Source organism: Aquarana catesbeiana, linkage group LG10 (genome assembly GCF_042186555.1).
Source record: "Aquarana catesbeiana isolate 2022-GZ linkage group LG10, ASM4218655v1, whole genome shotgun sequence".
NCBI lineage: Eukaryota > Metazoa > Chordata > Amphibia > Anura > Ranidae > Aquarana > Aquarana catesbeiana.
Window position 1 is genome coordinate 215,453,269 of NC_133333.1, and position 13,735 is coordinate 215,467,003.

The following is a 13,735-nucleotide window of genomic DNA, read 5'->3' on the forward strand; positions in this document are numbered from 1 at the left end:
GTGAGGAGATGACACATCGCTTCCTCACCACCTGTCATTCACCTCTGAAAATCATGCCAGTGTAGATTGCTTTTCAGAAGAGCAGCAGTGCCTGGCGCACTTGTGAAGGACCACTTAAAGCATTAGTAAAGCCAAAAAGTTTTTTGTGTCATTAGCTCTAAAGTTAATTGCTCTTACTGTGTTCTCATTTCTTTCATTACTATATTCTTAGATACTAAATACCTGGTTGATCCTGATATTTCCCTCTACTTCCTTATTTGGGGTGGCAATGCTTTTCAAGCCGATCCTCCATCTTCAGAATTGACAATCTCACACCACATGCTCCAGTCATCCCCTTGAGCTCTGCTCTGAGCTCAAGCATTAAATGAAGAAAAAAGCAAACAAACAAAAAAATCACGCATTCCTGTTATCCTTTTAAGACGTGCACGTTCCTCCCTGCTGGCCATTGGGTGCTGCAGACATTAGCTGTCCAATCTGTTCAGAAGCAGGTTATAAGTGTAATCAACAAACTAATTAGATTGCACAGCTAATGTCTGCAGCCCCCACTGGCCAGCAGAAAGGAACATGCACATCTAATAGAATGCCAGGGATGCGTTCTTTTATATAAGGTTCAGACTCAAAGCTTTGTCACATGCTGAAACCAATCTCTTCCCTGTTATCAAACAGTGAGGTCCAGAGAAACATGGCCCCAATTAAAAAGGCAAAAATCATTTAGGCTGGCCATACATGATCAAATTTGGAAAGAATTTTCTTTTGAAAAATCAGAAAATTAGTGCGTTTTGTGATCCGATGGTGCCACCATTGATTTCGAAATTCGGCAAACCAAGCCTTCAATTTCACCTCATGTCGCTACAGAAAAGAATTTTCGTGGCTGGGAATCTTCTTTTCTTTCCGGGAATTTTCTTTTCTTGCACATGCGCATTTCTTTTTCGATAACATTTCTTGCACGATTCTCCCATCATTGATTAGAAAATCGTTCATTTTTCAAAAAATTCTCACGAAAATCGGCTGTTGCTGCAGCCCACTAATGGTGCGAAATATGAACGAAAATTCTTAGATAAGATCTTCGAAAGAAAATTCTTTCAAAATTCGACCCATGTATGGCCTGCCTAAAAGTAGAACTATAGGCAATTTTTTTTTTCAATTTTGGATAGAGTAAGGGTGCGTTAGAACTCCTGTCAGATTTTTTTTCGCCATATGTGTCCTATTGCCGAGATATCCCTTCATTTCCTGTCCCATAGCCAAACCAGAAGTGAGAGGAAATCCATGCAAACTAAGGGAATTCCTTGGGGACATCCATGTCACCAGAACTAGTGTCCCCATAGGAAGACTTCCCCATTACTTTTCTGGAGACAACCCAAAATTTGGGATTTTCTTTTACTTTCAATGATAATGGTCAACGGGAGAAAAAGAGAGGGTGAATCTCCTTAACGGGGGCACAGACAGCAATAAAGACTGACAAATATTCTAATTTCTCGCCACAAGAAAAAAAAAAAAACAAAAAAAAAAAAAAACACGTTTTGCCTTTAGTTATACTTTAAGCTTGGTGAAAAGATGCTCTTTATGGCTAGTTATTGTACACTTTAACATCCCCAAACTGGTGCTGAAGAGTGTTTAAACACTTTAACAAAGCTGCTTGAATTTTGTCAAAAGCTTTACAAATGGTTAACAAATGCTTTCTGTACAATCTTCTCTTATTGCCGAAGAGAAGCCCATGTGTAGAAGGCCTAGTCCTGTGTAGAAGGCCTAGTCCTGTGTAGAAGGCCTAGTCCTGTGTAGAAGGCCTAGTCCTGTGTAGAAGGCCTAGTCCTGTGTAGAAGGCCTAGTCCTGTGTAGAAGGCCTAGTCCTGTGTAGAAGGCCTAGTCCTGTGTAGAAGGTCTAGTCCTGTGTAGAAGGCCTAGTCCTGTGTAGAAGGTCTAGTCCTGTGTAGAAGGTCTAGTCCTGTGTAGAAAGCCTAGTCCTGTGTAGAAGGCCTAGTCCTGTGTAGAAGGCCTAGTCCTGTGTAGAAGGTCTAGTCCTGTGTAGAAGGCCTAGTCATGCTTATACCAGGTCAGAGGGCTCTGGAAATACTCACTGATAAAGTAGTCGGTGGTGTATCTGGGCTCGGGATAGGCAGGGGTCATCTCACTTGTCTGGTACAATTTGGAGTCTAACACAAAAGTGACAAGAAAAAAAAAAGCATTAGACAAGGAACCAGACATCGCTTTTTATCCTAGCAGACCTAAATGACAATTTTATTAAAGCTTAGCGAGAATTATGACATAACTGACATAGAAAGTTCTCTACAGTACCTTATGCTCACTGCCTGCATCACTGTCATATGAGGAGAACACAAAGAGATCACACATGCCTGAGACCGGCAGACATAATACTGCACAGTGTAATTATACTGGAAGGGTTGTCCGGGAGTTCACAGATTTTTGCTGTGATATAAGGCTTGGTAGCTTTAGTTTTTACTTCTGTCTGCTGGAAATGCATCCAGTTCAATGTGAGGCCTACATAATGATGGGACAATCTCTCGGTTGAGCATATAAAAATTGTGTTTATCCAGGTTATAGAAGACCTTCAACCTCAGTGGCATGATCTGCTTATTCAAGGTGCCCCCATCCCCCTCTTACGCCGCCTAAAAGTAGAGAGGTAGAAAGAAATCCTGGATAGCCGCACTCTGGGATAAGGACATCTTTATGTCAATAAAATCCAAAACATACAGTCAATAGCAGAGACGTACAGGGTGGTAGACCTCTAACGCGTTTCACATCATTTGGATGCTTATTACGAATAAGCATCCAAATGATGTGAAATGCGTTAGCAGTCTACCACCCTGTACGTCTCTGCTATTGACTGTATGTTTTGGATTTTATTGAAATAAAGATGTCCTTATCCCAGAGTGCGGCTATCCAGGATTTCTTTCTACCTCTCTGCAAACCAGCAAAGCCAGCACCTGGAACCAGTTCTTACTAGGGCGGTGTCATTCCAGAGCAAGAGTGTTTGTGAGCTGCATCTCCTTTTTTGCTGCATAAAAGTACCCGTGTGAGCAAAATTAGATAGTATACTTACCTTTCCTAGACTTCTGTAGTGCAGGGGGTGACATCATCATCATCATCCAGCCAACAAGACACCTGGGAATGCTGAGTAGCCCAAATCTCACAAGAATTTGCTGCAGCGTAGTGCAGGAACACCTACTTGTGAGATTTGAGCTATTTAACACTCAACTTGAATAGGCAGACACCTTGACACTGAGGAGGAAAGTCAACTATAATATGCTGATTTTATCTCTAGGAGTGTGTCTATTTTCAAAAGGAATTCACTACATTAAAAATCAAGCAGAAACACAAAATGCGTCACCGCCAAGCAACTGCGTTAGTTTATGGTAGATTCAAGTTTTCTGATTACCCAGTTTTCTCAGTGCAAGACCCTGGACCAATGCCTGGCTCCCCGTCACTCACATGAATGTTCCAGCATTTTAATGAGTACTATGTGGGAGGCTGATAAACCGAAAATCTGCTGCCAAGAAACAATTTCAGCAACATACAAGTAAACAGTTCCAAGGCAGATACAGGTTCACTTTCCTGGCTGTGGACCCAGAGGCAGCTCAGTGTGGCAAAGTAACTAAAACACGGGCAGGCTTGCAGAGTATCTAATTCCCTTTCAGTTAAGAAGTGATTTCTGATTGGTGGCTGTAGGTTACTGCACATCACTGCACCGCCATGCTCTGGTATTGGAAGCACCCAGTTTACATGCCTGGAGCTGTGTGTGTTTTGCTTACTGCAGATAAAGCAGAACTCTGTTGCCATTGAATGGTCAAGTTCAGTCCTATATTCTGTGTCTTGTACATATTATAAGCTGCCCTTTGGTTATATCAGGGGCCACATTTGAGCCCCTCATACCTTAAGGCCGGGTTCACACTATTGCGAATTAGCAATTCGCAATAGCAGGAGAATGTAAATGGCTCTCTATGGTTCACATATCTCCAATGCGGCTTTGGTCTATTTCAGGTTCAAATTCAGCCCAAAATTCGGGCTGAATTCAGGCCTGAAACGGTGAACCAGGACGCACAGGACGTCTGTGTGAGCCGCATCAGCATTAGGTGTGAACCAAGCTTAAATTGACAACCATTGCCCTATAAGGTTTAGTAAACTCATTCATTGCTAAGTGGAATGGATAGAAAAGAAAGTGATTAATGCAACCTCATACACAAAATTAAGGTGAAAGTACACTATACCAAAAGTATTGGGACACTTGCCTTTACACGCACGTGAACTGTAACCCTTTCATGCCTAGACTTTTTTTTTTATGACATTTGTTGCTTACAAGTAAAATCCGGATTTTTTGCTAGAACCCCCAAACACACACACATTATATATATATTTTTTATATATCCCATATTACTTAGAACCTCCAAGCATTATATTATATATATATATATATTTTTTAGCAGAGACCCTAGAGAATAAAATGGCAGTCGTTGTAGTATTTTATGTCACAGTATTTGTGCAGTGGTCTTTCAAATGCATTTTTTGGGGAAAAAGTACACTTTGATGAATTAAAAAAAAAACAAGAAAAAACAGTAAAGTTAGCCCAATGTTTTTGTATAATGTCAAAGATGATGTTACGCCAAGTAAATAGATACCCAACATGTCATACTTTAAAATTGGGCACACTCATGGAATGGCGACAAACTACGGTACTTAAAAATCTCCACAGGCAACATTTAAAAAATTTCTACAGGTTACCAGTTTAGAGTTCCAGAGGATAACAGCAGAGTGGCTTCTCAGCTGCATCGGTTGTTATCCCAAGAAGGCCAACCGCCGGCTCTAAAAAACGGTACCAGGGTGATGCTCTTCAAGTTGAGGTGCATATTTGCATACGCTCGGCGTGAAGGGGTTAATGGCATCCCAGTCTTAGTCCATAGGGTTCAATATTGAGTTGGCCCACCCTTTGCAGCTATAACAGCTTCAACTCTTCTGGAAATGCTGTCCACAAGGTTTAGGAGTGTGTCTATGGGAATGTTTGACCACTCTTCCAGATGAGCATTTGTGAGGTCAGGCACTAATGTGGACAAGAAGGCCTGGCTCATAGTCTACGCTCACATTTATCCCAAAGGTGTTCTATCGGGATGAGGTCAGGATTCTGTGCAGGTCAGTCAAGTTCTTCCACCCCAAACTTGCTCATCCAAGTCTTTATGGACCTTGCTTTGTGCACCGGTCCAAAACATTTGGTGGGAGGGGAGATTATGGTGTGGGGTTGAATTTCAAGGGTTGGGCTTGACCCCTTAGTTCCAGTGAAGGGAACTCTTAAGGTGTCAGCATACCAAGACATTTTGGACAATTTCATGCTCCCAACTTTGTGGGAACAGTTTGGGGATGGCCCCTTCCTGTTCCAACACTACTGCGTACCAGTGCACAAAGCAAGGTCCATAACGACATGGATGAGTTTGGGGTGGAGGAACTTGACTGGCCTGAACCTCAAACCCGATAGGACATCTTTGGGATGAATTAGAGCGAACACTAAGTCAGGCCTTCTCATACAACATCAGTGCCTGACCTCCATAATGCGCTCCTGGAAGAACGGTCAAACTTTCTCATAGACACGCCTAAACCTTGTGGACAGCCTTCCCAGAAGAGTTGAAGCTGTTATAGCTGTAAAGGGTGGGCCGACTCAATATTGAACCCTGCGACTAAGACTGGGATTCCATTAAAGTTCATGTGCATGTAAAGGCAGACGTCCCAATACTTTTGGTAATAAAATGTGTATTGATCTCTCTTCAGGAGTTCCCAGTGAAGGATACTGTTACTTTCAAAGCATACAATGACATTTTAGGCAACCATGCTCAATCCAACATTGTGGTAATCGTTTGGGAAAGACCATTTTCTGTACCAGTATAACTGTGCCTCTGTGTACAAAGCTAGCTCCAGAAACACATGGTTTGACCCATTTAATGTGGAGGAACATGAGTGACCTGCACAGAGCCCTGACCCCAGCCCTACTGAACAGCTTTGGATTGAATTGAATTGTTGTTTATTGTGAGCCAGGTCTTCTCCACAGACACACTCAAAATCTTGTGGAAACCCTTTAGAATGGATGCTGTTATAGTCACAGATGGGAAGGGGACAAATTCCATGCTAATGCCCATGATTCGGAAATGGAATGTCCAACAGGATCATCTAGGTGTCATGGTCAGACATTTGGACATACAATGTAGCTGAGAACAGAATTCTAATACAAAACACCTGATATTCTTACTCCCCTTACTGATAATTACATTCTAACTTTTGGAAAAATCTAGTTTTAAATGGGACAAAGTTGGCTCTTTATTGTGCTGAGACTTTTGGTTACCAGGCTGCAGATGGCTAAAGACAAGATCTATTGGTGTGTGATGTCTGACCAGAGCTGCTCTAAGACCAAATGCTGCCTCACCTTTTTGCATGATGTCCAAGTGCTCCCACAGGATGTCTCCGACAAAGTCCGGTGCCAGGTCCAAGAAGCGGTCCTTCCCCAGAGCACACAGCCCCGCTCCGCTGATGCAGAACTTCTGCAGCTCCACTCCCTTTAGCGTGAACTCATTCACTGCCCAAGACACCCATTCCCTGACGTGAGCATCCGTCCACTCCTGCGGATCTGCCAGAAAGAAATTGCAACAGCTGCTCAGGATGCAAAATGCAAGATCACGGCACTGATAGGGTAGCCAGTAGCCAACAAAGCCGAGGGTCATTTACAACATTACCGGCAGTAACAGCCACAATGCAAGGGTGCCTGTGTGAGAACCCTCAGATAGAAGCCTTTATTATCAACTCATGAGCTGCATACTGCCTTGGAACTAGTATGTGGCTTGAGAGTCAGAGAATAAAAAGGAGCTCACTAGGGGCTTCTCACACAGGCATTGTGCTTCATGAAATTAAGAGATTAACAATAAGTCTCTGAAATCTCACCGAAGGGGATGCCTAGGCGTTGCTGTTCCTTGGTGAAGCCGCTGAAGGTGGCGCGGAGAGCCTGTGACATCATCTCCTTGCTGCTGGGGGTCAGCAGAGGCACATCACCGCACTCCATATCTGCAGGGAACAGCATAATTACCACTGAGTGTGCACAAATCAATATATAATATGGTATACTAACTACCCAACTCTAATATACCCTCCTCCACACCTAACTCCCAATTTTAAGAACCCTCCAATAATCCCTCATCTGCATCTTATCCCCCCCAAAACCCCTTCTCTACACCATTCTCCTCAACTCCAATAACGCCTCCTCCACACCTTACCCCCATTTCAAGAACCCTTCCCCCACACCCTTTTGTTCAACTCCAGTAACCCCTCCTATGCATCTAACTTCCCCACCTCTTCCTCTACACTTAAACCTCATCATTGCAATATATACGCCCCTGAACAATATGTCCCAATCGTCCTGAAGACGTCTTTTACCTGGTGATGTTTTAGGTTTTTGAGTAATACAGTACAGTGAGTGATCATTGTCACTCTAAGACAGAAAGTATGTTACTGGCAGGATCACCAGGTGAAAATAAAGAGAAAGAATCCTTTAAAAAGAAACAATGCAGCCACCACATCTAAGGACTGGTAATCTGCAATATACTACATTTTGTTTTGGGGTTTAGCTACATTTTGTGGTATAAAAATTAAGCAAAGAAATGTTCAGTGATGAGAAGACTTGACTGAACCCACTGTGTCGTCCCGTGCCAAACGATTTACTTCTAGAGAGAACATGACATGTGCAGATTCACCTCTAGGAATATTACAGTGCCAAATCCGGAGCGATGCGTCCTAAAAAACACTCCGCTGTGATGTGCCAAAAACGTGGGAGCTTCCCTGGCATCCGGCCACAAGGAGAACTAGCGGGGAGCTGTGCTGCTTTCACAAGTGTGTTATTCTGCCCACTGCGCCATTTCACCTCCCTCGTATTACCCTGAGTCACAGCAAGTTCAATGCCAGCCCTGCCACTCACAAACACTCACAAGAGTCTGCGAGGATCATTCACAAACATGACAATAACATCCAACATCATCTGAATATTCTTCCGAGGAAAAAAGGGCACAAGAGAGGGGAAGAGACAGATCCAAATGCACATAAAAACCATTGTAAAAAAATGATGAAATCATGTATGGGTGAAGTTATTTATATACATTTTTTCTGGATTATGTATTTATATCTTAATAAAAACTAAATGCATCTAATAAAAACAATAGAAAGCAGAACCAATGTAACGCTTCTACAAAAAAAAAAAAAAATAATCATATAAAATCACAGCATACAGCAAAGAAAATCTTTATTTTTATTTTTATTTTTCATTTTAACAAAAATATTTTTTTGTTGATTTGTTTAACTGTAGGTGATGGTTTTACAGGATTTCTTTGCAGAAGTGCTACACTTTTGCTGCATTGCATCAAGAGGGCTTCAGTTTATTGCACTAACCTACTTGTGTTGGGAGCATAGAATATTCAAGATTCCTAAATATGTTTATTATTAGCCCTGATATAGGGGGCTCTGATACCTGAAATGTGTTGGCTCTCTTGGAACCTACAATATTCCAACTGTATAAAAATGTGCCATAGTATAGAATTTTTCTTTGGATATAAGGCCTGCCCCCCCAGACAGGGTGGATCACACATATTGCTTTTGTTACTCTCCATGTTGTCAGGCTTGTTTAGCAACTTATTATTTCTACTCTACTGCTACTATTTCCATTCAATACAGACCATTACGTCTTCATATTGTATAATTTATGCAGATAGATTCTCTCTGTCATGGTGAGGACTGCATCATCTTGTCACTTGATCCTCTGCACTCTCACACTGCAGTGTATGAGGACAAGGCTAGGAAGAGAGAGAGAGGGGGGGTAGAGCTGAGAACCATGGCTGCATTTCTGCATGCTCACATTCTGGAGGATTGTGAAAGTGAGAGTACTGCAATTGCACTTGAACACAAGACCAAAAATTGGAAACAATAAGCCAGAACGTGGCTTCAGGGGAGCGTTTTGTGTGACGGTAGGGCCGTGTTCAGTGTCACTTTGATTTCCTGTATGGGAAAAATAAGACAATCTTCTCTGGGAGGTAAAATTTAGGTTTGCTTGCTTGGCTTCTCGCTGTAAGACTGGCAAAAGTAGAAACATGCCTGTGTTGTCCACATTGTCCAATCAAACCCTCCTTCACCTTCTAACATGCATTGTGCAATGTGACTGGTTGCTGTGTCCAGAACATTCTTCTAGCCTTAAATGGGTTGTAAAGTCAGGTTTTTTATCTTAATGCATTCTATTCATTAAGATGAAAAGCATGCTGTGTGCAGCAGCTCCCCTAACACTTACCTGAGGTCCCTCTCTGTCCAGCGATGTCCACGAGTGTCTCAGCCAGTCGAGACACTCTCTCCTGATTGGCTAAAACACAGCAGAGGCGCCATTAGCTGTTGCTGCTGTCATTCAAAGTCAGCTAGCCAATCAGGGGAGAGAGGTGGGGCTGGGTCTGGGCTCTGTATCTGAATGAACATAGAGAGCTGTGACTCGGCTCGGGTGCCCCCATAGCAAGCTGCTTGCTGTGGGGGCAGTGAACAGGAGGGAGGGGCCAGGAGCACAGAAGAGGGACCTGAGAAGAGGAGGATCAGGGCTGCTCTGTGCAAATCCACTGCACAGAGGAGGTAAGTATAACATGTTTGTTATTTTTATGGGGGAAAAATGAGACTTTACAATCGCTTTAAAGCCACCATGCAAGTGGGCAGGATCTGACTACCCCCTCAGGAAACACAAGATGAAGTTAGAATTTCTGCTTCACCTCTCTCCCCAGCAGATCTGAACCAGGAATAAAAACACTGTTACCATCATGCAATGCCAGCTTTCCATGCCCAGCTCTGTATTAAGTTACAGGTTTCCTCCAACCTGTCATGAGACAAGAGGCCTGCATACCAGACAGTTTTTTAAAAAGAAACATTAGCAAAACCATCTGTAGTTCCACAGAACTGATCTGCCTGTTTTGTTTTATAGAAAATAAATTCCCCTTACAAGTTAAAGAAAAACACAACTTAAAAAAACATGCTTCAAAAATGAAACACTGTTCTTGCATCAGTAGTCACAAAGTATGAGGGTGTCCGACTTGGTGTGATGATCAGCTTGTCTTTGGTGGTTTCATTGGCTCCACATTTCAGAACAATTTCCTGCTTTTTGATCTGGACAGAGTCCTTCTTTAACCCCCATGGTGCTGTCAACTCGTCTCTATTTGTGCAGCACTACCTGCGGATTGCGGAATGGGCTTCTGAGGGAGAAGGATTTTATCCAGAGAACTATGGAAGCAGCTGCACACCAATCGGAGTAATTTTAGGCCCTGGAAAGGGGCCAGAGTTTAGGCAATACCAAGTCGGCGCTTCATGGAAAACAAGGCCACAGCAGCCATGACTCACTGGTTTTAAAGGTTCCAGATTGTAACCGACAAATGCACCGTCACAGACATCACATGGAATTTTCTGCTGTCCTTAATTAGCCCCAGGTCTGTGCTGGAGGGGATATGCAGAGGACACCCTGCAGGGACAACACGCAGGATAAGATACATTTAGATTGATGGGACATGCAAGACCAACTCCGATTGGAGGGAAACAATCAGCCTGGGGAACATAATATATATTCCGCCTCCCATAGGTGCCACAAAGCGACCAGCCATAAGAAAAATGGGATTGCTTACAGAATACTGCCCCTGGAAGCCACCCCTTTCTCCAAAGAGCCACCCTGTCACCAATCTAGGGGACTAGGCATATGCTGGAAAATGCCATAACCCAAACACCAAATGTCATGTGTCCGTTTCTGTTCATGATGTACCAAGCTTGACTGGACTATCAGCTGACACAAAGCGAACAAAGGTTCAGCAGTTGCCCACAGAAGTAGCCACCATTTTTTCAGGGAGTTGCCCACCTATGTGTCTGCAGGCTGTATTCCTTGGTGAAACTTCTATCTTGTCCTATCGGCAGGCTGGCTCCATCAGATGATAACCTTTGATCAATGGGACTTTCACAAATTCTATCAAGCAGCATATGTAATGAAAACAGCTGCTTCCTTTGATCTGTTTTTTTTTTTTTATGTATGCATTCTCATGTCCGTGGCCACCTTCACACAGGGCCAGTGCTACCACAAGGCAGCTTAAGCACCCGCGTTAGGGCGCCAAAATAGGAGGGGGCGTGGTAAAATCCAAATCCCTGGCCACTTGCTGGGGATTCAGATTTGTACAGTGCTGCAGATGTGTTTTTTTTTTTTTTTTTACACACTTTAGTAAAGCCAACTGTATGCTCTTGTGTGGAAGTGATACAAGTGGCTGTGAAGCCATGTGCTGCCTTTCCCCCAGCGCAAACCCCCCACCATGTTCACTGCGCTCTGCTGTCTTACCTGCAGGCCTGTGTTATGGTGGGTGTCACTGGGAAGGGCGGAGGGAGCTCAGTGGACCTCACTTTCTGGACTGGAGCTGTCATTCTCCAGGATCAATGCTGGGAAAAGCAGCTGATGGAACAGTCTGTGTTCCATTAGCTGCAGTGCATTAGAGAGGAGACATCCAGGGTCCATAAAGAGAACCTGTCACCTATATACTATCACACACAGGGGGCTATTGGTTCCCTATGTAAAAAATAAATATAAAACCAAAAATCTTTTAAGCATAAGAAGACATATAAAATGTTTCTAAAAAATAAAAATGTACAGCCCCCCCCCCCCCCACACACACACACACACCCCTACAAAAAAAATGCATGCATTGGGGCTCCTACGTATGAAAACGAGTAAGAGTAATAAGTTTAGCACATGTGCTCCTTCGCCTAAGTGACAGAATATACAGTATTTCCTGGTGTTGTGATGCGCCTCTCTCTTCCCTGGAGCCACTAGAGTACTGCTCTGCTCGGAGAGTCCTCCTTATGGCACACAATGACTCCGGCTGCGATGTGAGCAGTCAGATCAGATTGCAGGAGGGGGGCCCAGCTGGTGGCCTCATCTCACAGAGATCACAGGGGATTAAAAGATATTAGTGCGGATTATCACAGCAGCCCAGTCCTTGCACAAAGCCAACAGGGCGGCCTGATAATAGGAGGCACTTCAGGTACAAGACAAACACAAAAAGGACTACAAAGTGAGATGCCACTCATACAGTGCAGAGATAACGCTACACGGTGTGGAGAGACACATGAAGGAGACAATATTACACAATGCAGAGACACAAGGAGGAGACGACACTGCACAACGCAGAGAGAAAAACACACAATGTGTAGATGACACAATACACAATCAATGCAGAGACAGAGCATGGAGACAACCCTTCACAATATGCAGATGCAGTGCAGAGATGACATAATAGGTGACAGAACTACACATTGTAGAAACAACACCAAGGCAACACTCATATAACAAAACATGGAGAAGACAACACACGCAAGCATTCACACTACACAAGGATGACACTCATGCAACATTTAAAGCGTATGTAAACCCAAGAACAAAAAAAAAAAGTAATATATGGCAGCATACCAGCCCCTATATGTGGCAGCTACATTAATTTTTGTGTTTTCAGGGAAGGTTAATTGTCTGTTGATTCTGTTAGAAATCCAGTATCCTTGTACCTCCCTGTACAATGAAATCACTTATCAGCTATCTTATGTGCACTAGAAAACAGTTCCCCTCTATGTAATAATGATGAGTACAGGGGGCAGTGTTTGTAGTCCAAATCAGGAGAGTAGCCTAGATTCACTCTAAACAAAGCGCAAAGACAACACATACAATGCTACAACCCAAAAAACAGTTCACATAACTTCACCTACTGTATACTTGTTTGATTGCTTTTGGTGTTGCTCAAAGTAGAGGTGAAAACATATCCCTGTCTCCCAGAACATGGGGTGCAGGCTTGTCCTAATACCAATCCAGGGGGGTTAGTAAATGTAAAGAGGAAAGGATCGCTGATACTCCAAACCAGCCCAGGTGAATACATGATAAAAAGCAGCCTCAGCCTACATGTCTCCACAAAGCCATATACCCTGATGCCATCTCCATGATTAAGCCCCGGGGACGGGGAGAAACATGTTGGGGACATTGAGCGGGAAGCCACTTTTATCTGCTAACCACTCAGTGAAGTGTGGCGGTCGAGCTATCTCTTCCCATTTCTGCAGTGTGGCTTGTTGGAGTCATGTAGGCTGAGGCTGTATGTTCTTTAGTGTTTATTCACCTGGGCTGGTGAATAAACACACATACATACACGCATACATACATACACACACAGTATCTCACAAGTGTGAGTACATCCCTCACATTTTTGTAAATATATTATTATATCTTTTCATGTGACAACACTGAAGAAATGACACTTTGCTACAATGTAAAGTAGTGAGTGTACAGCTTGTATAACAGTGTAAATTTGCTGTCCCCTCAAAATAACTCAACACACAGCCATTAATGTCTAAACCGCTGGCAACAAAAGTGAGTACACCCCTAAGTGAAAATGTCCAAATAGGGCTCAGTTAGCAATTTTCCCTCCCCGGTGTCATGTGACTCGTTAGCGTTACAAGGTCCCGGGTGTGAATGGGGAGCGGGTGTGGTAAACTTGGTGTTATCGCTCTCACTCTCTCATACTGGTCACTGGAAGTTCAACATGGCACCTCATGGCAAAGAACTCTCTGAGGATCTGAAAAAAAGAATTGTTGCTCTACATAAAGATGGCCTAGGCTATAAGAAGATTGCCAAGACCCTGAAACTGAGCTGCAGCACGGTGGCCAAGAC

The 13,735-nt window shown here is 43.4% G+C and overlaps 1 protein-coding gene across 1 annotated transcript in view; it reads right to left on the reverse strand.

Moving 5' to 3' along the window:
• The window catches only part of ETS1 (ETS proto-oncogene 1, transcription factor), a 50,565-nt gene that overhangs the window by 19,922 nt on the left and 16,908 nt on the right, over positions 1-13,735 (reverse strand). Inside the window, exons 2-4 of the mRNA XM_073603287.1 lie at positions 6,931-7,050; positions 6,419-6,619; positions 2,076-2,150 (exon numbers count right to left, since the gene is read on the reverse strand). Of these exons, the coding sequence (XP_073459388.1) occupies positions 2,076-2,150; positions 6,419-6,619; positions 6,931-7,050 (396 nt within the window). The remainder of the gene's footprint in view (positions 1-2,075; positions 2,151-6,418; positions 6,620-6,930; positions 7,051-13,735) is intronic.